Source organism: Mirounga leonina, unplaced genomic scaffold (assembly GCF_011800145.1).
Source record: "Mirounga leonina isolate KUSES-001 unplaced genomic scaffold, KU_Mleo_1.0 Mir_104, whole genome shotgun sequence".
Lineage (NCBI taxonomy): Eukaryota > Metazoa > Chordata > Mammalia > Carnivora > Phocidae > Mirounga > Mirounga leonina.
Genome location: NW_023270231.1, coordinates 5,756,229 through 5,784,146, shown reverse-complemented (window position 1 = coordinate 5,784,146; position 27,918 = coordinate 5,756,229). Strand labels below are relative to the sequence as shown.

The 27,918-nt window shown below is 43.4% G+C and overlaps 1 protein-coding gene across 8 annotated transcripts in view; it reads left to right on the top strand.

The window, feature by feature from the left end:
• The first annotated feature begins 18,141 nt into the window (after positions 1 to 18,141).
• The window catches only part of PWWP2A (PWWP domain containing 2A), a 37,215-nt gene continuing 27,438 nt past the window's right edge, over positions 18,142 to 27,918 (top strand). For 5 of the 8 annotated variants that reach the window (XM_035013538.1, XM_035013511.1, XM_035013475.1 and 2 more), the window contains exon 1: positions 18,145 to 18,953. In XM_035013538.1, the coding sequence (XP_034869429.1) occupies positions 18,370 to 18,953 (584 nt within the window). In that variant the 5' untranslated portion in view covers positions 18,145 to 18,369. Of the gene's footprint in view, positions 18,954 to 20,550; positions 20,920 to 24,762; positions 24,833 to 27,918 lie in introns of those variants that run through there. The other 3 variants (XM_035013529.1, XM_035013502.1, XM_035013492.1) reach the window with 3 other exon arrangements.

Genomic DNA, 27,918 nt, shown 5'->3' with positions numbered 1-27,918 from the left:
TATCATGGTATCCTCAGTGTCTAGTCCAGTGTCTGATACGTAGAGGCTCCATACGTATTTGGCAATTGACATAATTCATGAGAAGGGAAATGCTTGGACGAGGAGATCTGAAGGTATGTAATACACTGGCTGAAAGAAGACAATAATCCTGGGGCACCTGGCTGGCTCAGTTGGTAGAGCATGCGACTCTTGATATCTCGGGGTTGTGAGTTCGAGCCTTGAGTTGGGCGTAGAGATTACTTAAAAAAAAAAAAGAAGACAATAGTTGTTCCCAAGAACCTGAGGATTGGGAGGGAAAGAAGGCTTACCTTTCACTCTACTCTTCTGAGTGGTCTGAATTATTCATTATGTGCATGTGTTCATTAGAAAAAAATTTTTTTTTAAGATTTATTTATTTGAGAGCGAGCAGGGGAGGGGCAGAGGGTGAGACTCTTAAGCAGACTCTGTGCTGAGCTCAGAATCCTATGTGGGGCTTGATCTCACAATCCTGAGATCACGACCTGAGTCGAAACTAAGAGCTGGACACTCAACCAACTGCTCCACCCAGGTGCCCCAAGGAGGGGACATTTGAATTTAGATCTTTGCCTAGAATCTTTCCATGTGCCCATCCCCCTTGTTCTCACTGGAGCTCGGGAGGGACTTCAGAAATAAGTGGCCCTAGCGGGTGAGGTTCTGCCAGTTGCCTTCATTGCCAAGCAAACCAAAGACCCATGAGGAATTACTTTTTATTCTGATTTTTCCTTATGCTCAAACATGCCACAATAGCCTGCTCCTCCCAAGATACTGTTCTTCCTAGTTGTTCATGGGTCCTAGTCAATATCAGGTCATCTGGAGTCCCAAATCTCCAGTCCTTTTAAAAACACTGACTTTTATTTAGAAAGAAAGAAAGGGAGGAAGGGAGGGAGGAAGGAAAGAAGGGGGGGAGGAAGGAAGGGATGAATGGGAGGAAGGGAGGAAAGAAGGGAGGAAGAAAGGGAGGGAGGGAGGAAGGAAGGAACGGAGGAAGGGAAGGAAGAAGGTAGGAAGGAAGGATGGATGGAAGGGAAGAAGGAAGGGAGGAAAGAAGGAAGGGAGGGAGGAAGAGAGGGAAGGGAGGAAAGGAGGATGGGAGGAAGGGAGGAAAGGAGGAAGGGAGGAAGGGCGGGAGGAAGGGAAGAAGGAAGGAAGGGAGGAAGGAAGGAAGGAAAGGAGGAAGGGAGAAAGAAGACCCTCCCTTTTTCTCCCCTTTCTTATTCTGAGCTGCTGTCAGGGCAGAGGGCATGGTGGGCCTTGCCCTTATTCTCAGGACAAATTTGTTTCTACTGATGCTGTCATTTTCAGCTTCTCCAAGGGCCACCTGCCCAAGGCCCTGCTCTGGCCTCCACAGGGAATTCAAGGCCAGGCCTAACAAGTCTGTATCCTAGCTACCTTGGAAAATAGGAAAGGACCTTGATGAGAGAGGAGCTAGAAATAGCAGGGGAGTGTTCTGCGAGGGAGCAGGCAGACAGGAGCAGAGGACACAGCTGCCTCTGGATCTCAGCTGGAGAGTGTTTGTTGGAAAAAGCTACAGCCTTATTAGAATTGGCTTTAGACTGAGATGACAGAAAGACAGATTGATTAAAGAAAGGAAACAAACGTGTGGTGAACCCTCTGCCGGGTGTGATACATCATGTTAGATTGTTTCATCTACACTAGGTTGTCTCATCTTCCTAAGATTCTTGAGGGTAGCAATTACTAACCCATGCAGCGGATGGGAGAACTAAGGCCCAGAGAGGTAAATGATGGAACCAGGATATAATCTCAAGGCTGCACCCAAAGCCTGTTCTTTCCCAGGGCACGCTGCATCTCTGAGGGCTGGTACGCTGGACCTGTGGCTGGGATACTCTGATCAGCCCTCCAGCGTCAGGCATTAGCTCTGGTCTCCAGCAGGTGAACTGGGGGTGTGGCAGCTCCACAGGCCTTTAACTATCAATCAGTCAACCACCATAACATGAATTAATCAAGAGTTTCAGCTTTAGAGTTCAACTGCCTGGGTTTGAATCTGGGCTTTTCCATTGACTAGTTTGGTGTATTTGAGGCTTTTAGACATTGAAATGCCCACTTGGTCTTTCCATGCCTTCATGTGTTCATCTGTGCAATGGGCATCAGGGTGTTGTAAGGATTAAGTGAGTTCGTATATATGAAGTGCTCACTACAGACTTGGCACATGGTAGGAGACCTGTAAAGGTTAGCTGTTATTTATTAAGTGCCTACTACATGCTAGGGTTTGAAGATGAGCAAAACAAGGGCTGCTCCTTGCTTTCTTTGGTCGAATGCAAGGGGAAACAAGTAAATAGTCACCCAAATAAACAGAAAAGGCTGTGTGGGGGGAGCGGGGTACATAGTTCATAAGATTAGGCAGAAGTTGTGATCTGAGAGATGAATTGGGTGGATGCAAAGAGGCAGGGAAGAGGGCATAGGGTTCCATCCAGCCTGGGTGAAAGGCATGTACCTGGGCTCAGAAGATCGCCTTTTTGATTCCGTTAGAATCCTCTGAGCCCGAGTGCTTATGTCTATTACTCCAAGGACAAAGTCATGTCTGGAAAGCTGATCATTGGACCAAAGTCTTCACAAAGACCATCAGTGGTTCTCCCAAGCAAAGTTCTTCTGGGACAGTAAGAAAACATGATTAGTGCTGGGTCCAAGACATGTGAGAGGTTAAAAAGATGGGTTTGGGGTTAAGACTGAACTAGGTCTAGGTCTTCTACTTTTGGTGGGTTTCAGGTCACCTGTGGAGACATTTCAATACATCCCAGGGGCGTACTCTAGGGAGTCCTGAGTTGGTGACTTAAAGGAGGTCTGGAAATCTCCATTTTCTTATGCTTAGCCAGGAATGAAAACCATGGCACTGACTCTGAGTCCTGGCTCCACCACCCACCTTGGGTAAGTTATTTATTTATTTATTTTTAAGATTTTATCCATTTGTTTGAGAGAGAGAGAGAGAGAGACAGAGAGAGAGGGCAGGAGCAGGAGGGGAGGAGTAGAGGAAGAGGGAGAAGCAGGATCCCTGCCGAGCAGGGAACCCGACGCGGGACTTGATCCCAGGACCCGGAGATCACAACCTGAGCTGAAGGCAGACGCTTAACTGAGCCACCCAGGCGCCCTTGGATAAGTAAGTTATTTAACCTCTCTGAGACCTAGTTTCTTCAATGAAAATAATAGTATCTATCCACAGGGCCATTATGAAGATGAAATAATATTAATACATGAATCCTTGGCAAGTAAACATTCCAAATATGGTAATTATTTTTAGTAGCATTTTTGGCTAACAATGGAATAATCTTTTGGTAAGGTTGGCAATGGGAATGATTGATTATAGGTATCCTGACCCTTCGCAGGCTGGTAATGGTTCTTCTATGGGCTGCCAGGTGGATCAGGCATATTTTCAAATTAAGTTCTTGTCCTTCACTTCTCAATTTCTCTTTTTTGAACTGTTGATTTTAAGTGAACCTAGCAGCACTTTGACCTTAGGGGAATGTCAGGGTAAGAGTGAGTTCATTCCTCCTACAAATCTTTATTGAGGCCTACTGACTACCAGAGACTGTTATAGGTACAGGGGTGGGGGCAATGTGGGACTTGTACCAAAGGGACAACAATTAAGTAAGTGTATAAGTAAATAAGATCCACCATTTCATAGAGTGATCAGTGATGAAAAGGAAGGAACAGGTGAAGGGGTAGAAAGGAGAGGGGGAAGTGCAGAGTCTGGATAAATTATCATGTTCCCTTCAAATTACTCACTTTGAGCTGCTTTACACTCATTCCAAATATATTGACATTATTCTTTATGATTTTCCTTCTCCTGGAATAGCTTGCAGAGACCAGAGCACATACTTTTTTTTTTTTTTTTTAAGATTTTATTTATTTATTTGACAGAGAAAGACACAGCAAGAGAGGGAACACAAGCAGGGGGAGTGGGAGAAGGAGAAGCAGGCTTCCCGCAGAGCAGGGAGCCCGATGCGGGGCTCGATCCCAGGACCCTGGAATCACGACCTGAGCCGAAGGCAGACGCTTAACGACTGAGCCACCCAGGTGCCCCCAGAGCACATACTTTTGAATACTCTTTATAGTGGCCAATATTTACCCATTAAAGGAAAAATATCCTTATGGAAAATTTTAATCATGCAAAAATATAGAAGAAAAATAATAGTGGTTTTGATTTCTAACATTCAAACATGACCATTATTAATATTTTAGAGTATTTATTCCCAGGATTTTGTCTTTTTTATTTTTATTTTTTATTTTTTTAAGATTTTATTTATTTTTTTGACGGAGAAAGAGACAGCGAGAGAGGGAACACAAGCAGGGGGGAGTGGGAGAGGGAGAAGCAGGCTTCCCGCTGAGCAGGGAGCCCGATGTGGGGCTTGATCCCAGGACCCTGGGATCGCGACCTGAGCCAAAGGCAGACGCTTAACAACTGAGCCACCCAGGCGCCCCGTCTTTATCTTTTATAAAGATTTATTTATTTGAGAGAGAGAGAGAAGAGAGAGAGATCTTGAGTAGGGGGAGGGGCAGAGGGAGAGGGAGAAGCAGACTCCCCCACTGAGCAGAGAGCCCGATGCTGGGCTTGATCCCAGGGCCCCGAGATCATGACCTGAGCTGAAGGCAGACGTTTCACTGACTGAGCCACCCAGGTACTTTGTCTTTAATCATTGTTGTAATACTTTCTATCCTTTTAGACTAGGTCAAACATTTTTTACATTAATGCAAACCTTTACAAACACAACTTTTAAAGTTGTGTAATATACCATGGAACAGTCATATTATAATTTATTTACCAATCCTTGTTGGTGAAATTTAGATTGTTTCTACCCCTGCCCCTTAATAAAGTATGTAGTGAAAACTTCCTTATACATAAAGTTTTCAAAAAATTATTTCCCTAGAAATGGAATTGAAAAATTATCAAATTGCTTTTCTTTTTTTTAAGTGTTTTTTTAATTTTTTAATTTTTATTTTTTTAAGATTTTATTTATTTATTTGAGAGAGAGAGAATGAGAGAGAGCACATGAGAGGGGGGAGGGTCAGAGGGAGAAGCAGACTCCCTGCCAAGCAGGTAGCCCGATGTGGGACTCGATCCAGGGACTCCAGGATCATGACCTGAGCCGAAGGCAGTCGCTTAACCAACTGAGCCACCCAGGCGCCCTTAAGTGTTTTTTTTTTTAAGATTTTATTTATTTGAGAGAGAGAGTGTGGGCACATTATTTGAGAGAGAGAGTGTGGGCACACAAGCAGGGGGAGGGGCAGAGGGAGAAGTAGGGCTCCATCCCAGGACTCAGATCATGACCTGAGCTGAAGGCAGATGCTTAACCGACTGAGCCACCCAGGCGCCCCTCAAGTTGCTTTTGAAGTTGCTTTTCAGAAGGGAACTATCAAATTGCAGAGGTTTGAGTGCTTGAAAGAATGTTCATCTCTCCTCACCTTGACTCATTTTTGGTATTATCATTTTTAAATCTTTTTTTTTTTTTAAAGATTTTATTTATTTATTTGAGACAGAGAGAATGAGAGACAGAGAGCATGAGAGGGAGGAGGGTCAGAGGGAGAAGCAGACTCCCTGCCGAGCAGGGAGCCCGATGCGGGACTCGATCCCAGGACTCCAGGATCATGACCTGAGCCGAAGGCAGTCGCTTAACCAGCTGAGCCACCCAGGCGCCCTGTTTTTTTTTTAATAATTTTTTTTTTTTAAGATTTTATTTATTTGACAGAGAGATAGCGAGAGCAGGAACAGAAGCAGGGGGAGTGGGAGAGGGAGAAGCAGGCTTCCCGTGGAGCAGGGAGCCCGATGCGGGACTCGATCCCAGGACCCTGGGACCATGACCTGAGCCGAAGGCAGACGCTTAACGACTGAGCCACCCAGGCGCCCCTCTCATTTTTGTTTTAACTGGAATTTTGGCTCTATCATTTACCAGCTATGATGTGACCTTGAGCAAAGTAAGTCACAGTTCTAAGCTTTGGAGTCTGACAGTCTAGGTTTGGGGTCTTGGCTCAGCCATTAGCAGCTGTGTGACCTTGAGCAAATCATTTCACTTCCCTTAGCCTCAGTTTTCTCCTTTGTGTGATGAATGAGACCAACCTTGTAGGTTGCTATGAGGACTAAGTGATAACCATGTTTGCAAAGCTCCTAGCAAGTACTAGTCATTATAGTTACAAAGCCCAGCATGCCTGGAAAACATGATTATTATGGCCTCCTCTTATTCTGTAGCTTTAAAATGCCAGCTTCCCTAATCTTCCACCCTGCAAATCTGCAACTTCGGGATTTGAATTTGGACTTAGAGAAGGTTAATGCTGAGCAGGTTTCCCCTCGGCTTTAGAAGTCAGGCGTGATCTCTGGAAGCAGAAAGCTGGGAGGTGGCCAAGTCAGACATGAATTGGAACTCAGGCAGGGGAAACCTGGTTCTAAATCCCCTGTCAGGGGGAGAAGGGGCTGAGTAGAGTGATGTCCCCCTCGTAGCACCTGGTCTCCCACTGGGTGGAAGATGCCGATCAAGCTGTGGATGAGCAGGAGGCAAGCAGCCCAACTACATCCTGGTCCTCACTGGACCTGGGGCACCAGGGCTTTCCCAGCGGGCTCACTTTGGTCTCCAGAGCTTCCTGGCATTTCCCATTGGAAGGGAAAACGAGAGGGGGCTGGTTAGATAGAAATCCCTCTTCCATATTCATGCAGGATGAAGGTAGATGTGTTGATTTCCTTTTAAATATGTGTGTCACTTTGACTGTAATTATCTTTTCCCAAGTGCAAGTACAAACTGGGGTGGGGTTGAGAGGGAAAGGGTATGAACCTATAATAGAATTCTAAAAACACAAAACAAAACAAAAAAACACCTCATCAAACTTTTAGCCAAATGCAAACTGCAGTCGCTTCCTGGGACTGTTATGGGGAGGCACAACTGATGGAGAACGGCCTTCAGAGTTTACCAGATGTGGCTTCAGATCCTACAGCCTCCACTTATTAGCCGGTGGGTCTCAGAGCCTCAGTCTCCTTATCTTTTAAATGGGGATAATAATGGTACCGACCTCATGGGTTTCACAAAACTGAAAGAGCTAAAGCATATATTAGCCTAGTGCCTTTAAAATAATAAGCTCTTGGGCGCCTGGGTGGCTCAGTCATTAAGCGTCTGCCTTTGGCTCAGGTCATGATCCCAGGGTCCTGGGATCGAGCCCCGCATCGGGCTCCCTGCTCAGCGGGAAGCCTGCTTCTCCCTCTCCCACTCCCCCTGCTTGTGTTCCCTCTCTTGCTGTGTGTCTCTCTCTGTCAAATAAATAAATAAAATCTTTAAAAAATAATAATAATAAATTAATTAATTAATTAAAATAATAAGCTCTTGAGAAATGCTGGCGGCTTTTATTATGAGGCAGTTGTGAGGGGCAATTTATACTCTTTTATGCTGTTGAAATCTTCAGTGATGTTGGGTATTACAAGTCTTTTATGAAATGATGGTAGCACATAATAATAGTGGGTTTTGGTGACTTACCTGGCAAAATGAACGGTTGGCATCCTTAAGTTCGCCCTTCAGGAGCAAAATGTAGATAACAATATCTTCCAGACAATACTGTGAGAATTAAAGGAGAGAGACCCACACAGGTGGGCTGAGCTGGAATTCCATGTTTCTAGCTATAGCAGCTCTGTCTTGTAGAAATATAATATGAGCCACATACAGAACTGAAAATTTTCTGGTAGCCATATTAGAAACATCAAGAGAAACAAGTGAAATTAATTCTAAAAATGTTTTTAAAATTTTTCCCACTAAGTCTTCAAGATTGGTATGTTTTATACTTACAGCACATCTCAATTTGGACCAGGTACATTTCATGTGTTCAGTAACCACAAGAGGCTGGAGGCCACCCTGTTGAAGCATAGTTCTGGAGAGTATTGGCAGCAAAGCTATAGGGAGACTTTGATTTCAACTTTTCCCTTCCCAAGTCTGAATCTTCTAAAAATGCAAAATCAAGCTATGAAAAGCATCTTTCAAATTCACTTTCCTCTCTTTGGAAAGTCTTTCTTTTCAAGTACTCGGTTCCTTGGCTGACACAAAGGAAGGTATTGGGCTGTGGGTGAGCCTGGATGTGGGATGTAGATTTTTTCTTTTTGTCTGTGACCAGCAGTTCTAGCAGGAGAGTACTTTCTAATTTTGGAATAATAGAAACCACTTATTAAGTGTCCGGTACAGTGCTAAGTGATTTACGGGTATTGCTTTATTTAATCCTCACAATGACCCTGTGAAATAGCTTCTATTATGCTGTTTTTACAGATGGAAAATAGAGGCTCAGAGAAGCTAAGTAACTTGCCTAAAGTCACACAGCAGGGAAATGGCAGGGAAACTTGATCTCATTGAATTTGAAGTCAGCGTCTATACTGATGAGCTTTTATGCCATTCTTCATCATTAGCAAATTGCAGAGTTTAGGATTCAGATTCACCTCTGACTCCCAAGTTGATCCATACAGCCATTCTGAAGCCACAGGTTTCTCAGTTTAAAAGGGAATAATAGTCATCACTTTGCAGGGTAATTTTGAGGATTAAACGAGCTAATTTACTTGCAAATCTGTCCTGGAAATGGAAGTACTTTGTCTCACTATGGGAGTTCTAGTTCTGGGCTTTCACTAGAGGCTCACAATCTGGTTACTGTAAATTTTTGTATCCTTTAGTGACAGTCCCAGGAAGTGTGGCCCCCGTGCTTGGCACAAAAGGCCAAGAAGTTAGAAAACTTGGGATGAGACCATGGCCCTGCACATCTGTGTGTGATGGAGTGCAGTGAGCACTAGGCAGAGTCAGGGCACTCATGTTCCAGTAGAGCGTCTCTCGGAAGGGCTGAGAAATTTTGGGCAAGTCACTTCTCTGTAAACGATGGGAACAGGACCAGAGGGAATCTCAATTCTTTACCAGCTCTGACCCTTCTCTCTGCACAGCAGAGGACCGAGCCATGCGGTGCGTGCGGGCGCCCGCGCGCGCCCGCGCACACACACACACACACACACACACACGGTTTAAAGGCCCAGCGCATCAGCCATGTGACTGCAAATGCGTGCAGAGCTCTGTACACACACACACACACACACACACGCAGTTTAAAGGCCCAGCGCATCGCCATGTGACTGAAAATGCGCGCGGAGCTCTGTTCCCCAGAAGGCGGAAAACGCAGGGGTGGCCTTATTATGAATGAATACCGAGCAAAAACCACAGGGTTGAGGCTTCAGAGAGAAGTCACTATGGTGACCAAAGCAGAGAAAACGAGCACGGGCTCCAAAAGCCCTCCAAGGTCTCTTGCCTTTCATTCCAGCACTCTGCCGGGCTCCCTGCACGGCGGGCTCTGCTGCGTTAAGTGCCTCAAGGTCAAGGGAACAAAGAGAGGACGACAACTAAATTGGCTTGTCTATTCCCTTCTTCGTCAGCATCCACCGACCAGGGTGGAGTGGGCTAAGCCTGGAAGGAATTCGAATTTGGATAGGAAGCCAACTCGTACAGCGGGGGGTCATCTCTGAAGGTTCACTGACGGGTGGGGCGGGGTGGGGAAAGGCACCCCCCTCCCCCAATTCCCTGGCCTCAGCTGCCGGAGAATCATTTAGACTAGTCCCTTAAAAAATTCTTCTGAGACTTGCTTCTCACTTTCACCCAGCAAACACATCAGAGTAAAATATGATGTGTTGTGACCCAAAGGAGAATGTTAACTGCAGGCTGGTGAAGCCTCTGTGTTCTAGGGTGTGGACTCTCTTATCCTTCCTCCCCCATTAGATCCTGGGCAACCCACTCAGGCCATGCTGTTCTGCGCACCATGTCCAGTGATTCCGTGTTTGGAATCCTCCCATTACAAGACTACCTAGGCCCTATTTTATTCACTTACTTATGTATTTATTTGTTGAAGTAAGGATTTAAACATTTCTTAAACAGATGTTCATTATAGAAAAATGAGAAAATTGGGATAACTGGGACATCCAGATAAGCGGAAAGAAAACCCACATTTGGGCGCCTGGGTGGCTCAGTCGTTAAGCGTCTGCCTTCGGCTCAGGTCATGATCCCGGGGTCCTAGAATCGAGCCCCGCATCGGGCTCCCTGCTCCGCGGGAAGCCTGCTTCTCCCTCTGATCCTCCCCTCCTCGTGCGTGCTCTCTCTCTCTCATTCTCTCTCTCTCAAATAAATAAATAAAATCTTAAAAAAAAAAAAACCCCACATTGATTCTACCCCCTAGAAATAACTCTTCGCTTATTTAGTCATTTGCTTATGAATTGTACAGATATGTTTTGAAAGCCTGCTGTGTGCCAGGCACCGCGCTCCACGAGCGAGGTGCAGTGATGAACAAGACAGACATCACAAGATTTGTTGTTTTCTATGTATAGCTATACACACATTCCTTCCGAAAACAATCTTGGCTGTTTTTAAAACAAACAAATACAAATAAAACAGAGAGTAGGAATTTGGCATAAAAATGAACCAAAGCAATTTAGAACTGTATTTGCATATGTAGTCAGAGGAATGTCCAGGGGTAAACGCTGGAATAGCTGATTGGAAGTGAAAAGCCATGAGATAAATGCTAAGACTAGTGCCTGGCCCCAGCTTCTGGCTCTGAATTTACATCTTATGCACCGAATGACTTCCACGCTCCCACCGGGCCTCTAGAGTTCTGGGAGGGATACTAACTGTTACCACCTCACCGACATGATCCAATTTAATGTAACCTTCACAGCAACTGTTTGAGGTAGAGATGATGATTATCATGCATATGTTACTGATGAGGAAACTGAGACCGAGAGAAACTGTCCTGACACAGCAGCAATTCTATCAAAATATCGTGGGGTGGTGGCTTTTCAAGGTTGGCTCTCATATCCTATGTACTTCTTTAGCTGAGGTTTTCACCTGTTTCTCAGAAAAGCTTCACTTGTGGGGTGCCTGGGTGGCTCAGTCGTTAAGCCTCTGCCTTCGGCTCAGGTCATGATCCCAGGGTCCTGGGATCGAGCCCCACATCGGGCTCCCTGCTCGGCAGAAGGCCTGGTTCTTCCTCTCCCACTCCCCCTGCTTGTGTTCCCTCTCTCGCTGTGTCTCTCTCTGTCAAATAAATAAATAAAAAATCTTTAAAAAAAAAAAAAAAGCTTCACTTGAGGTTATCAGAACAAATGATAGTCTTCCCAGAGAAAACACAGGAGCTCTTTATAATCAATGTGCAAATAGGTATTGCTCTCTAATACCTATTCTTTTTATTTGTTATTCTTTTTTATTTTTTTAGTAATCTCTACACCCAATATAGAACTGGAACTCACAATCCCGAGGTCAAGAGTAGCATGGCTCATCCAACTCAGGCAACCATGTGCCCCATCCATACCTATTCTTACTAGGACTTGGGCAATTTACGTAATCTCTGTGCCTTAGTTTCCTAATCTGTAATGGTGATAATTATGGAATGTACCTCATAAGGATATAATACGGTTTAGTTGATTTAATGCCTGATAGGAAGTAAGCACATGGTAAAGATTAAGTATCATGAAGTAGATAAGCACTATTCTAAGGAAGCTATAAAATGAAGTCTTTTAATATAAGAGTCTCACAGTCTAAGAGCCACCATATTTGAAATGATAGGAGAACACAACTGAGAGAAATGTCAAGTAAATAAATGTTCTTAGCATTTTTTTGAGAGGTGGGTACAATCAGGGGTGTTTAGAATCTAAGGTCAGGTTTAACCTGTGGGCTTGGAACTAGAAAACTGGACAAAAAATGCACACTTATATGCCATTTATCCAAGGATCCCGTCCCAGGGGATGGTGTAGGAAATGGAAGAAATAGCCAAGAGATCAAAGTTGCCAAGAGCACATTCTTTGGAGACTGACAGGTCCAGTTCCCATCCTAATCCCAGTTTCCAGCTTTGGAAGCTTTCTTTGACCTTTCTGAGGCTCCCTGTCCTTTTGGGTTGTTGTGAGGATCAGTGTTCATTTCTGCAAGACACGTAGTATGAATTCTGGCCAACCATCATGGCTTGCCCAGGACTGTACCACTTTGAATGCTAAATATCTTACATTCCAGAAAATCCTTCAGCCCCAGGCAAACTGAGATGGTCAACCTAGAACCACTCCCTCCAAAGTAGTGTTCTTTGAGGTCCATTTTAAGGAATTTTATTGACATGGCAGCTGTTGAAAAGATACAAAGAAGGGAGGGGGGAGAATGTGAAAAAACACCCAAGACTGTAGAGGAAGATGTCTCAGAACAGTGCCCACCTTTGATGTGCTTTGATACAAGAAAAGTCAGAGAGAAATGGAGCTAATCTTTGATCCTCCCCTGGCTCATCTGACTGTAGTCTTTGCCTCGCACATAGTAGGTACTCACTAAATGGTTAGATCAATGATGGCTCTCCGTATAGGGACTGTTCTCAATATTAGGATTGACCTTTGTAATATGAGGGCCTCTTCCACCTGCCTGTCTGAGGTGTGGATCTGTTACTGGGGGCAGGTGGTATGGGATGTAAAGCATCCACATAGAACAAGAGGCTTTAACAGAGTCTGTGGATGAGTGTGTGGGGGTGGGGGAGGATTTAGGGAAACATCTCAAATATTTTTCCTTTTCATTTTTTAAAAACCTTTAATTTGTGTGGTAATCAACTCCCAATGATCTCTGCCTCTTGGAACACATGACCTTTATAGTATTCTCTCCTTGTGTTTGGGCTGGACCTAGTGACTTACTTCTGAATAGAACATAGCACAAGTGATGAGATGCCTATTCTGAGATTAGGATATAAAAGACTGATTTCTCTGGGGCGCCTGGGTGGCTCAGTTGTTAAGCGTCGGCCTTCAGCTCAGGTCATGATCCCAGGGTCCTGGGATCGAGCCCCACATCGGGCTCCCTGCTCGGCAGGAAGCCTGCTTCTCCATCTCCCACTCCCCCTGCTTGTGTTCCCTCTCTCACTGTGTCTCTCTGTGTCAAATAAATAAATAAAATCTTAAAAAAAAAAAAAGACTCATTTCTTTCTTGCTTGCTCCATTTCTTTCTGACTTTTCATGTATGTTTGCTTTGATGAAGCAAGCTATAAATCATGAACTGGCTTATGGAGAAGCCCATGTGGCAAAGAGGTGAGGGCAGCCTCTGGCTAACAGCAACTGAGGAACTGAATCCTGCCAAGAATCATGTGAGTGAGCTTGGAAGTGGGCCCCTCACTAGTCAAGCTTTCAGGTGAGACTGCAGCCCCTGCTGGCATGTTGATTACAGTTTTGAGAGAGAACCTAAACAAAGGATCCAGCTAAGGTATGCCTGAATTTCTGCCCACAGACACTGTGATAAATGTATGATGTTTCAGACACTTGCAGTAATTGATAACTAATAAATCTATATACAGAAAATCACATATAAGTGCATGGCTTGATGAAATTTTATAAGCTGAACATACCTGTGTAACCAATAGGTAGATGAAGAAATAGAAAATTATCAGAATCTTAGAAAACCCCACTTATATTCCCTTTTAGTCATTAGCTGAAATGTCCCTCTTCCCTGGTCGAGAATAACCTCTATCCTGACTTCTAACAGCATAAATTTGTTTTGCTTATTTTGGTGCTTTATGTAAATGGGATCACACAATATGTAAAATAGCTTCTAACAGATTCTCAGAGAGATCCCTTCTTACATTGAAACCCCTGAGACACGGAGAGAGAGCCAGTGATTGACATGTTTGTCAGTAGTTATTCATCACAGTCTTGATCTGAGAGTAGGTGATCTGATTTTAGAAGAGAAATATTGGTTACTGGATAGAAATAGTCCTAGAAGAGGAGGAACAATTCATTTAGCCACCATGGCTTTGCAGCCATGTGCTGTGAGTTAGTTCCTTTTGCCCTGAGTCTCTGCTCCCCATGCTATTTTTTGTCTATAATTTGATTTCCTGAGAGACCAGGCCCAGAAAAAATAACCACAATTAGCCATATTTAAACCTTTCCATGAACCAACACCCCAGTGTTTGGGGTTTTATTTAGTCTTTCACAGGTTGGTATTGGGAGTCAGAGCCCCTGAAATGTTATCAACACCAGATGTAATAAGACTGAATTTCTAGGGGTGCCTGGCTGGCTCAGTCAGAAGAGCCTGCGTCTCTTGATCTCAGGGTTCTGAGATCGAGCCCCACATTGAGTGTAGAGATAACTAAAGAAAATAAATAAAACTTGGGCACCTGGGTGGCTCAGTTGGTTAAGCGACTGCCTTCGGCTCAGGTCATGGTCCCGGAGTCCTGGGATTGAGTCCCACATCGGGCTCCCTGCTCGGTGGGGGGTCTACTTCTCCCTCTGACCCTCCCCCCTCTCGTGCTGTTTCTCTCTCTCTCTCTCTCTCTCAAATAAATAAGTAAATAAAATCTAAAAAAAAAAAAGAAAAGAAATAAAACTTAAAAAAAAAAGACTGAATTTCTAGATCTAGTTGCTAACAGTGATGGAGATGTGCTTACTATGATTTAGGTTCTATCTTAAGCACTTTATATATTTATATAACTTAAAAACAAACATACCCTTACATAGTTATTATTAGGATATTTTATAAATGAGGAAGCAGAGATTAACCAACTAGCCTAAGATCATGCCTAGATCACATAGATAGTCAGAGACCAACTGGGGAGTCACATACAGGTTCATTCACTTCCACTCTGAGTTTCTAGCCACAAAACTATAGTACCCCACAGAGCTCAAGTTCAAAGTCTGCTTGTGACAGTGAGGATCCACTTGAGTAGTTAGTTGTATTCTTTATCACTGCCATTTATCTATGCACCCATCTGTCCATCCATTCAATGATCTGTCCAATCAACCAATTATCCATCTGCTATTGTCTGAATGTTTGTGTACCTCCAAAATTCATATGTTGAAATCCTAAATCCTCAAAGTGATGATACTAAGAGATAGGGGTCTTTGGACAGTGATTAGATCATGAGGGTGGGATGCTCATGAATGAGATTAATGTCCTTCTACAAGAGGCAGAGGAGAGCTCCCTTGTCCCCTCCTGCCATGTGAGTATTCCAAAAGTCTGCAACCTGGAAGAGGGCCATCACCCAGACTATGATGGCACCCTGATCTTGTACTTCCAGCCCCCAGAACTGTAAGAAATACCTTTCAGTTGTTTTTAAGCCTGTTCTGTTGTTTATAATAGCCAGCCTGTGGTATTTTGTTCTAGCTGACTGACTGGACTAAGACACCATCCAGCCTTCCAAACATCTATCCAAACCTCCATCCATTCATCTAATCATCCATCTAGTCCCAAATACCATGTGGCTATCCATTCCACAAATACCAAGGGCTCCTTCTATGCTGATTCTATGCCAGGAAGAGGCTGAATGCAGGGATGATTAGGATATAACAGCACATGTAAAAGCTAGGTTCCCACTACACTTGAAACTCCCTGAGGGAGTTTATTTTTATATCGGCAGTACATAAAATATGATTTGGCTCCTGTCTTCCTTTCCAAACTTATCTCACCTACCTATCTTCTTGCTCATTCCTCTTCAACCACACTGGTCTCTTTCTGTTTCTGGAATAAGCTAAGCCCTCTTTTGCCTCAGGAGTTTAGTAATTGCTGTTCATTTTGACCCAAATGTTCATCCAACAGTGTCAATAACTGGCTCCTTCATATTCTTTGCATTTTAACTAAAATGTCTTATCCTCAGAGGGACCTTTTCTTACCACCTTATCTAAAGAAGACACTCTGCCCCTCTGTTAGCAACAACTGCTTATCACCTCATCCTGTTTATTTCCTTTATGGCATTTCTCACAATCTATAATCATCTTATTTATTCATTGCTTGTTTTCTAACTCCCTAATTAGAAAAATAAGCTCCAAGAAGCCAGCCACTAAGTTTCTCATGTTCTTTCTGCATGCCTTTGGCCTGGCTAGCCAGTAACTGACACATAGTAGGCCTTCAACATTTATTTGTTGAATAAATGGATGAGAGATGCATGACCAGATTTTCCCAATATTAGCAAGCTTGAAGAATAGTAGAAAACAACCTGAAAGATAGAGGAGGAATGGAGAGGGCCTTGAAAGACAAGCAGAAGGGGTTATACTTGATGTGAACATAGTGACCCAGTAGAGGCTTTTTAGTTGCAGGATGAAAATGGTGATTTAGAAGGAGGACTTGGTACGCCACAATCTGCCATAAATCCTTAATTTAAGTGATTCGCTGCAGTGTCTTGCAATGAATTACTGCAAGAGTTAATCAGGTCCCAGGACCTGAACTATATTTTTTCCCTTCTGAGAGATTATACAGTGTGGGAACTCATCATGGCTCTAGAAGTTTCATAGGACTATATGTAATATTTAATTAATTGACTATGGTGAATTATATAGACCAAGTGATCATGGTAAAAGCCCTGTAAGGTAAGATCTGTGTCTGTTTACTGCAGGCATCTGGCCTGCAGGAGATAAATTATTTGTTCAATGAATGAGTGAATGGAATAGTCATGCACTTGGCAGAGTTGGGTTAGATAGGATCTGCTGCTAGCTGTGTGACCTCTGAGAGGATCTTTAACTTGGCTAAGGGTCAGTTTTCTCATCTGGAAAAGAAGGAAAAGACATAACTCACAGGATTTATTTTTATTTATTTATTTATTTATTCATTCATTCATTCATTCATTCATTCATTCGACAGAAAGAGACAGCGAGAGAGGGAACACAAAGGGGGTGAGTGGGAGAGGGAGAAGCAGGCTTCCCGGGGAGCAGGGAGCCCGATGCGGGGCTCGATGCGGGGCTCGATCCCAGGACCCTGGGATCATGACCTGAGCTGAAGGCAGACGCTTAACCAACTGAGCCACTCAGGCACCCCTTAACTCTTAAGATTTTAAATGGGAGCTTATGGGAAAATCTCTGACAGAGTTTAATTTCCTTCTGCTACTTTGGAGATGCTAAACCTGCACGGACTAGGATTCCCTATGGGAGAGCCCCGGGGCTTGAAATAGAACATATGGTGATAACTTAGTTTTTGCCATTTTCAGTCCTTTCAATGTAAACCTGAAATTCTGTCTCTGAAATCTACTAGCTGACTGACCTTGGGCACTGTCTTTGTGCTTCAGTTTCTTTATCTGTAAAATGGGTATAATAATATTACCTGTCTCGTAGGAGTAGTGTAAGGATTAAGTGAGATGCTATACTGTTTGTACTAGGCCCTCATACACAGAAGATGCTCAATAAATGTTAGCTATAATTATTTAGAATTTTATTTTTTACTCCCCTTAATGCTGTCAACTTTTCTCCCCTCCCTCCTGTTGGCATTCTCAGTTCTTATAATCTCTTCTGGAGAATAGGCTGATTCTGAGGTGCAATCTGAAATAAATGGGTTTGGTAGATTCTTCTGGACATAGCAAATCCAGAGACTTAAAGTGGGAAGGGAAGTAGGAGCATTAGGACATTGAAGAGAGACTTTTTGAACCTGTGGCATAGAAGAGGCCAGGAAAGGAAAGGGCTTACGCAAGGAACCAGGCGCGCCCACTTTTCCAGTCAATTTGGAGAGAGCAAATAATATCCACATGTAAGTCCCCAGTGCCTCAGGACTGCTCTCTGGGACGTTCATCAGCTTAATACAGTATGCATGGTGTCCCTCCTCTTTTCATTAGCATTTTCCTACTTTGAAATAAGTAAATTCATTGTTCCTAGAAAGTGGAGAGAAGTCAAGGAAAACACTCGTTGTGTGGGGGTTGGAGTGTCTGTCATGAGGTTATGCTGAATATCTTGCACATCATTCTATCCCCAACACCTAGCACGGTGCCTAGACTAGTAGGAGCTCAAAACATGTGTCTAGAATTATTTTCAAACTTTAGTTAGCCTTCTCAAAGAAGCTTGCCGTCCCCACACGCAGCCACAAGCAGGTCCGCGCCTAGAAATAACATTTATTCTAAGGCCCTCCGCGCACGGATTCTTGGGAAGCTGCTCCCCTCCCGCATTCTCCTGTTACTCCTCCCCTCGGTCGCCTTTGAAAGAACTGGCACGCCACGTGATTCTCTCCTTTATTCCCACCTCTGAAAGCCTGACTAATAATGGGCAAGAGCCAAAGCCAACCATAAAACTTTATTTCCTCTTCCAGCCAATAGAAAGAGCGATAAGTATATGGCTCAGCTTTTGTGACTTCCCCCGTCCCCTCACTCCTCCTCTAAGATTCAACATTTGACAATTCATCCGGCCAATGAGAAGTTCCTACTCTGTATGGGAGGGAGGGACTGACTGGGTGATAGACGCCCCCACCTAGCCAATGGAGTGTCACAATTGCGGGAGGGGTGTAGGACGGAGCCAATGGCGCGGTGCCAATAACGAGCGTCAGGGAAAGGGCGGGACGAAACTGTTCAAGGGAGGGAGGGGAAGGCCCAGGGAACCAAGCAGCGCTGCCGCCGCCGCTGCACCCGGAGCTGGAGGAGGGAGAAGCCAGGAAGAAAATGGCGGCTGTGGCTGCAGAGGCGGCAGCGACTGCAGCGTCCCCCGGGGAGGGGGGCGCCGGCGAGGCCGAGCCGGAGATGGAGCCCATCCCCGGCAGCGAGGCCGGCACTGACCCCCTCCCGGTCACGGCGACGGAAGCATCTGTGCCGGACGGCGAGGCCGACGGGCAGCAGTCTTCTCCTCAGGCCGACGAGCCGCCGCTCCCGCCGCCACCGCCGCCGCCGGGCGAGCTCGCCCGCAGCCCGGAGGCGGCGGGGCCGGAGCTGGAGGCTGAGGAGAAACTGCCCGCCCGGGTAGCGGAACCGGCGGCAGCCGCGCCTCAGGAAAGACCCGACCTTCCACCTTCCCCTGCACCACCGCCCGAGCAGCCCCCAGCTCCCGAGGAGCGCCAGGAACCGCCGCTGCCCCAGCCCGCAGCCCCGGCGCTCGTGCCGCCGGCGGGCGGGGACTCCGCGGTGTCGCAGCTGATTCCCGGCTCGGAGGTGCGGGTCACGCTGGACCACATCATCGAGGACGCGCTCGTCGTGTCGTTCCGTCTAGGGGAGAAGCTCTTCTCCGGGGTCCTTATGGATCTGTCCAAAAGGTACCGCGCCCGCCCCCAGGACGCCCCCGGGCCCGCTTGGTCCCCAGGGAGGGAGCGAACCAGGACGGCCCCTGTACCCCGGGCTCCCGCCGCCTGCACGCCCTGGGGTCCCGTGCGGGGCAGGGCGCGCGCTCCGAGGGGGGCAGGCGCGCGGGGCCGGGAGAGGGCGGTCCCCGCCCCAGGTGGGCGCCGGTGAGGGCCGGTGTGTTACCAGGTCGGGGGGCGCGAGGGCCTGACGGGCTTGCGGAGCTCACCGCTCACCCCCGGGCGCTCTCCGCGACCTGGCCCTGGCGCACCCACTCTGGGGGCTGGTGGGCTAATGCGAAATGCAGAAGGAGTTTTGCAGAGAACCTGGTGCTGGGCGGGGGACATTGCTCGTGAGGCACTTTTTTTTTACATGCACCTTTAACGAGGTTGGAGAAAGGGGTGTGCGCATTGGGGTTCCCAAAAGGTTAACTGTCACCCCTTATAGGGGGAAGAGTATTTGTTAGAAATGAACCTCTTGACTGTTAACTGTTAGAACTAATTACCCTTAGATAACTGTGCCTGAAGTAGGGAAGCACACTTGGCTAATTAAAATGATACTTAAGCCTAAAGAAGAGAGAGAATTTTTTTCTTTTACCCTTTAGTATCAGGACGAAGTGATACAGAAATGTCCAAATATTGATTTCTAGTACTGTAGATACAGTTTATGTATTAAGGGCAAGAAGGTGGAATTGACGCGCAAGCCTTTGGCGTAGCACATTTTCATCTTTGATTTAAAATGTGGGCATTGCTTTAAACAGGTAAAGAAGGTATTCTAAGTCTAGAGTTGAGTTAACCTTTTTATTCTCTTCTTTTGCAGATATGAAGTGCAGAGACTCCCATTCACGGCTCTCCATTCTGTTTCCTGCAACAGCACACACTCTGATGGGTATCTCACCTGTTTGGAAATGGCTTACTTTAATATGTTTTATTTTTTATTTAAAAAATTTTCTTATCTGAGAGAGAGAGATTGCGAACACAAGCATGAGCAGGGAGAGGGACAGAAGGACAAGCAGACTCCCCTCTGAGCAGGGAGCCCTGGGGATGGATCCCAGCACCCTGAGATCATGACCTGAGCTGAAGGCAGATGCTTAAGCACCGAGCCACCCAGATGCCCAGTGTGTTTTATTTTTAACTCCCTGTCCTCGCATGAAGGCACCAGTGTCGTTTTTCCATTTTGGGGGAAAAATTTTTAAAATACATGTGGAAGGCAGTTACAGGGCAGCAGAAATGTGAAAAAATAAAAAAATACATGTTGAAGTAGGGTGTTTGGGCAGGGGGGAAGATGGGAGCCTTTATAATTCTTTTTTTTTTTTTTAAAGATTTTATTTATTTATTTGAGGGAGAGCAGGGGTGGGTGAAGGGTCAGAGGGAGAGAAGAATATCCAAGGAGACTATTCCCTACTGGGGATGCCCCTCCATCCCCCTAACAGGGCTTGATCTCAGGACCCACGAGATCAGGACTTGAGCCGAAACCAAGAGTGGATGCGTAATTGGCTGAGCTATCCAGGTGCTCCACTTTTTTTTTTTTTTTTTTAGAGCAAGCATGAAGGGGGGAGAGGGTCAGAGGGAGAGAATCTTAAGGAGACTCCCAGCTGAACGTGGAGCCCTACACTGGCTCCATCTCAGGACCCATGAGATCCTGAGCCGAAACCGAAGAGTCCTTCCGTTAACCGACAGAGTCAGCCGCGTGCCCCTGTAATTGTTTCTGTACATTGTTTAACCTCCGCAGTTTTTTTAGTTTTTCTTTTTTGAGAATTTTGGATTAGGAACTTTGCACTTCTGTTTTCATAGTTAGCAGATAAGACCAGTGTGCTTTCTACTGATGTATTTAATAGTGGAGAGACTCAGTAGTGTGTATGCTATTGAATCAAACAGAAGTGAAGGCCAGTGATTGTGTGAGAATCTGGATTTCAAATCTGCAAAAGGAAGGTGGAAAAAGGTAAGTTGTTCCTGGAAATGGAATGGATAGTTCTTTCCTCTGTTGAGGTGCTCCTTTTTTTTTTTTTTTTTTTAATTTTCTTTGATAAGAAATTGCAATTTATTTTTTGAGTTTTGTTCTACTTTGCTAACCCTGCTTCTTATAGACAACAATTTCTTTGGTGGAGGGAGCTATTTTTATTATGAACCTTCTGCAGTTTTTTTTTTTTTAAAGATTTTATTTATTTGACAGAGACAGCAAGAAGGGAACACAAGCAGGGGGAGTGAGAGAGGGAGAAACGGGCTTCCCGCTGAGCAGGGAGCCTGACAAGGGGCCCGATCCCAGAACCCTGGGATCATGACCTGAGCCAAAGGCAGACATTTTAACCGACTGAGCCACCCAGGTGCCCCGCATTTTAATGTTTTGAAGTGAAAGGTCTCTGTCATTAAAGTCTTTTTTAAATGTTCGTTAAGGAAACCATATCAGCTTTTCATTTAACAATATTTATTGAGCATATCTGTGTGTAAGGCATCCTTCTAGTATTTTGAATGCTATGAGTTACAGTCCCTGCCTCTGGAAGCTTATATTTGGGAGGTAAGAATTGTGGAATTGGTGAAGAAATAACCGTGTTTTTTAAAATTTAGCACTTGAAGAAATTATTATTGGACTAATGATTGACTAGTTGGGTATCACTTTTTCATGCTATAATTTGGAAAAACGGATCTGCCTATATATTTTGTAATCTGCCCTTTACCTTGATTGCATACTTGATGCACAGTTTGGGGGTTAAATGATGATCCAGGAGATCCTCTTTATAGATTCTACCATGACCATGACTATAGTAATCAGCTGCTTTATTTTTTTTTTACTTTTTAATTTTTTTTAAAAAGATTTTATTTGACAGAGACACATTTAGAGAGGGAACAGAAGCAGGGGGGAGTGGGAGAGGGAGAAGCAGGCTTCCAATGAGCAGGGAGCCCGATACGGGGCTGGATCCCAGGACCCTGGGATCATGACCTGAGCCTAAGGCAGACGCTCAACGACTGAGCCACCTAGGTGCGCCAGTAATCAGCTGCTTTAAAATTGGACATTTAATGAAACTTTGGGTAAAAATAACAAGAGCTTCCTATTATGCACCAGGCATTCTACCACTTGCTTTAGTCTTTATAACCCTGGTGGTATTTTTCATTTATATAGGAGGAAATTGAGATTCATTTAACTCGGCCAGTTATTGAGTTTATAAATGGCAAAGTAAGGAGTCAAATGTAGGTTGATCTGATTCTAAAGCTTATACTTTTTCTACTTTTATATTAGAAGGTTGGGCTGGCAAATTTTCTTTTAAACAGTAAAGAATTGCATATTTCTGCAATTTAGTGCCTATCCTGATTTCAGTAGCTGTATGGGATAATACCAAGGGTATTAGTGTTGGAGCCAAGCAGATTCTTTACGCATTTGCCATTCTTCACCTTCCTGCCATTGTATTATTTTTTGCCTTATTCTTAGTTATTTGATTGAAGAACACATTTTTGAGGAGAATCTTTTCGTGGAGAAAAGGAACAGGACACATGTGATTTAAAAAAAAAAAAAGATTGATCTGGACAGAGTGTCAGGGTAGTTGGGGTCTGACTTCTGGTGCCAGGCTCTCCAGTTAACACTGACTTTGGGCAAATCTCCATGCCTCTTTGGGCTCCAGTCTCTCTAGGTCTTATGAGGCGAATTCATTTTGACTTTAGGCAGTTCACCAACCCAAACAAGCAAAAAAAACTTCATGCCTCACTTTATATATAAAGTGAATAGGGTGACAGGTGGTCTGGCTTTTCTGTACCATCCCAGTGTGAACTCACGTCTTCAAAGTAGCTTGCTTTGGCTACTATACAAATGACATGGTCACCCTAAAAATGAAAATACTTGAATATCTGATTAAAAACTGATTTATAGGATTTATTTGAAAAAACCCTTTAAGGCATTCTTTTATTTAAAAAAAATTTTTTTAAAGATGTTATTTATTTACTTGAGAGCGAGCACAGAGGGAGAGGAAGAAGCAGACTCCCTACTGAGCCAGGAGCCTGATGTGGGGCTGGATCCCACGACCCTGAGATCATGACCTGAGCCACACAGGCGCCCCCATTTTTTAGTTTATTCTAGGCTCCTCCACTGTTGTTTTATACCCAGCTCTCTTAGGTAGTTTGAATTACCTGCCTACCCCTGAATTCATTAGCAATATGTAATGACAGTAATCTAATACTAGCAGATAAAAATAATCAGCTAACCCACAAATTCAGTTTGGTTTTCTTACTTCCTTTTCTTCTTTAACTTAGGCTTTTGAAATTTTGACCTAAGTGCATTTATTTCTTTTAGCATTCTATAATAAGCATTCCTTCACATTGCTAAACTGTCTTAATGATTATTTTAGAGAGGATAATATTTTTTTTATAATTTTTTTGTTTTATTATGGGAAATGAACCTCAATGTATGTATTATCCTTGCTTTGACATTTATCAACTATTAAGACTTGTTTCATCATATGCCCACCTCCACTGGATTATTTTGAAGCAAATCTTAAACATATTTCTTCACCATAAGAATTTCGGTATAGATCTCTAAAAAGATAAAGATTTTAAGGCCATAATGTACAACTGTTAACTGCACCTAAAATAACTGCGGCAGTTCCTTTCTATCATCCTATGGCCTACCTAGTCAGTGTTAAAATTTCACAGTGTCTGAAGATTAACATCTCAATCAACATCTAAGTTTTGTTTAAATTAGGATCCAAGTAAAGTTTATACATTGCAATTGGTTGATGAGTTTCATAAATTTTTCATTTGTAGTTTTCCTGCCATTATATTTCCTTGAAGTTTATTTGTTAAGCCATGGACTTCGGCAGAATTTCCCACATTTTAGATTTTTTTTCCAATTGCATCCCATTGGAAGTTTTAAAAATAGTTTTTTTCCTTCAGGAGCAAACCGAAGGGGCAACCACAGCCCTCTGAGGGCCTCTTTTGAAAGTCCCATATTTTGGGTCTGTAGAAATGATACGGACATCTCTTGCCTGCTTGCACACTTTAGACCTATCCCTTAAACACACATCCAACTTTAATAATTCCAAATATAGAAAAATTTAACCAGTCAAGATTATCTGCAAAGGGTAAAAGTCTTCAGCCCTAGTTTTTTTCTTTTCTTTTTTTTTTTTTTTTTAAGATTTTATTTATTTATTTGACAGAGATAGAGCAGGAACACAAGCAGGGGGAGTGGGAGAGGGAGAAGCAGGCTTCCTGCTGAGCAGAGAGCCCGATGGTGGGGCTCGATCCCAGGACCCTGGGATCATGACCTGAGCCGAAGGCAGATGCTTAACGACTGAGCCACCCAGGCGTCCCCAGCCCTAGTTTCTGAAAAGGTACTGTCAGCTTTCTCGGTCAATACCTGAAGGAACAGTATTTACTGGGACCTGTGGTTTCTAATTACACGGAGGGATCATTTCAACTGTTTATTCCTGTTCTCCATCATCTTGAAAAGTAGTTCTAAAGCCACTTTGAAATCCTGAAAAATCTGTCTTGAATTCCTTTTTTTGGATCTGATATGAAATAAGGAGTCATGAAGTAAATGTTTATGCATAAAAACCCTTGTGCATTTTAATTTTGTGGTACATGCTTAATAAAGGTTGTAGGTAGTTCTGTTTCAGAATTCACCTTTTACAAATACTGTGTGTGTCTATGGGGTATGGTTGCATTAAAAAGAATTGAGGTGATTTCTTTAAAAAACTGCAGGTTTCACTAAGTTCTTAAAACAATTTGTAGAAAAGTTGTTTGTTTCTTTTTTTTTTTTTAAGGAAATATAAACCAAGACAATGATTTTTTTTCTTTACAGAGACCATGAAACGTATGGTGCAATAGCTCTACTTTTGGTGGGAAAAATATACAGCCATTCTGGTGAAGCAGTGAGTAGTGGTATTAGTAGCTTATACTAAGCATCCAGGTCGAGAATTTAGGTCCTCAAGTAGTATGCTTGAATGATTGTGTTGAGTTGTACATATTTAAAACACATTTTTTTTTGGTAATTAGTCTGCTTATATCCCAAGGTGTTGATAAAGAGTTCCCACAGAAGATAGCACAGAGGCAAGTGCCACTTTCTGATCCAGACAGTTTTAGGACACCCACTACTAAAGCAGTGTATACGCTGTATTGAGAGTGCGCTCTTCCCTCTAACATGTTGGACTGCCATGTGTGTGGGTTTTTTTTTTTTTAGGTGATGAATTGTTGGACGTTAAAAACCTAGTTTGAGTGTAAAGAATCTTGTAACAAACATCATGGTATTAAAAACAGATTTTAAAACTAAATTTTATAAACTAGATAACTAGATGTTGTAAACACAAACTGTGCCAGGCATGTTTTAATGGACTTGGTGCTTCTAATGAGGTTAATTTTCAGCCTTTTATGTGTAAGACAGACCATACTTCACTGTGTATTGTCTAAAGCAAAGTTTTTTTTTTTTTTAAGATTTTATTTATTTGACAGAGAGAGAGAGAGAGAGAGAGAGAGACAGCGAGAGAGGGAACACAAGCAGGTGGAGTGGGAGAGGGAGAAGCAGGCTTCCCACTGAGCAGGGAGCCCGATGCAGGGCTAGATTCCAGGACCCTGGGATCATGACCTGAGCCGAAGGCGGACGCTTGAACGACTGAACCACCCAGGCGCCCCTAAAGCAAAGTTGTTGATGAAACTAGGCTTAAGCTTCCTAAGATCCATTTTTCTGTAGGGGGCTGTTAAAGGGTTTGTGTAGTATGTGCTCATCTCTGTTATCTGTTAGGCTGAGTTAATGACACATTGATAAAAAACAAAAGATGTTCTTAGTACTTACTTGTGCCTATGAAGTGCATTCTTATTTCTTGATATTTATTGGCCCTTTTCTCCCTAAATTCCCTGATTAATTCAGGCACGCATTACCAGCAGAACAGAGCTTGCTCTAGTGGCAGATCTTGCAAGAAAGTAAGTGGAGGTTAAGTTACACTTTGGGTGGATTTAATATAGAATGTTTTTACTAAACACTTCAGGTAGTGGTCCTCTAAACAAATGTGCTTAAGATTTATGAGCTCCACTGCAATTTGCAGTTTTAACCAATGATTCTGATGCAGGTGATTCTTGTACCATATTTGGAGATAAGTAATTTTTAGGGCGTAGTTTTGCCAAAATAGTAGGACCATAAATTTGTTAAACCTGTTTTAAAAGTTACTGGTTAATTTTGATTGGGATGTAATTACAAAGTAAGCAATACATGTGGGGATGGGCCACTTGGGTGGCAGATCCAGATCCTTATTATAGAACTGGTAATTAGACATGCAAATAGGTTTCTTTTTTTTTTTTTTTTAAGATTTTATTTATTTATATGACAGAGACAGTGAGAACAGGAACACAAGCAGGGGGAGTGGGAGAGGGAGAAGCAGGGAGCCCGATGTGGGACTCGATCCCAGGACCCTGGGATCATGACCTGAGCCGAAGGCAGACGCTTAACGACTGAGCCACCCAGGTGCCCGCAAATAGGTTTCTTAAATTTGGTTGCCTACTAGGAGTTCAGTAGTTCATAACTTTCATCTTTTTCCCTTGGACCAATTTTTTATACAGTCACCTTATACCTTACAATAGAATAGTGGTTTTTAGCCTTTTAAAACTCATACCTCCAGTAATAATTGATTTTCACTTTCTGCATATTCCCACCATCTAGGAAGGTTGCCAGTCTTCACTGTAATTAACAATAGCTACTATATTTCTCACTCTTAAACTAGTCACTGGGACAAGCATTTTGTATACACTGTTCTCAGTTTACTCTCTGGGAAGTCTAGTAAATTCCACTAATCCCCATTTCACAGATAAAGACACTGAGGCTCAGAGAGATTAAGTAAATTGCCTGAAATTACATATTTTAAATTTATATTAAAATATTTTATATTTCTTATATTAAAATATAAGCTATTAGTAGATAAAAGATACCCTTTTTGAACAATATGCAGTTGTCTAAGATTTGAAAACAATCCTAAATCTAATATATTCTGTATTTTTACCGTTATCATTTAGCTTATGATTTTGATGGGGAGTTACCTTGGTAGGGTAGAAATGATAGAGCTCTTTGTCCTCTCTCAACCAGGCAATAGCTGCTTGCTTTTAAAATAGGAATTGCTCTTCAGTTTAATTTAGTGAACACTTGGGGCATTTTTGGAAATGGGGTTTCTTCTTTATATATGGTCCTGGGCTGTTTTGCCTTGGTTGGCCTGGCCCTGGCAACAGTGGAGTCCACGTGCTGAGAGAGCAACCACAAAATGTCAGATTTGAAGCTTACTGAGCACAGATCAGCATATGTTAAGTGCCGGATGGCTGAATTGGAAAATAGTTTATAAAGATTAAAACTGTAAGTTGTTGAACAGCCGTTTTTGGTAAAATAGGCATAGAGAAATAAATTGAATAAATTGTTCTGTTTTGTTTTTTAAAGTTAGTCGTTGAGAAATCATTTAGGCCTCTGTGTAGTGGGCCCCATTAGACATAATACAAAAGAAATATTAAAAGTACTTAGAATTCATAATGGAAACAAAGAAAATGTAAAACTGCTTATTGGTATCTTGGAGCCAGGACCAAGGGAATTCTGTTCAAGAATTTGCAAACTGGGGGTGCCTGGGTGGCTGAGTCATTAAGCGTCTGCCTTCAGCTTAGGTCATGATCCCAGGGTCCTAGGATCGAGCCCCACATCGGGCTCCCTGCTTGGCAGGAAGCCTGCTTCTCCCTCTCCCGCTGCCCCTGCTTGTGTTCCCTCTCTCGCTGTGTCTCTGTCTGTCAAATAAGTCAATAAAATCTTAAAAAAAAAAAAAAAAAAAAGAATTTTCAAACTGATTGTTTTCTTGATGGTTATTTTTAAAAAGAATTTACTATTAAGGAGTAATTTGAATACCATACAGATGGCACACAGATGTTATTACTATTTGTACTTTTCAAAAGACTGAAGCATAAGTGTTTTCTCTATCTATAGGTGTCTCCATTTTTT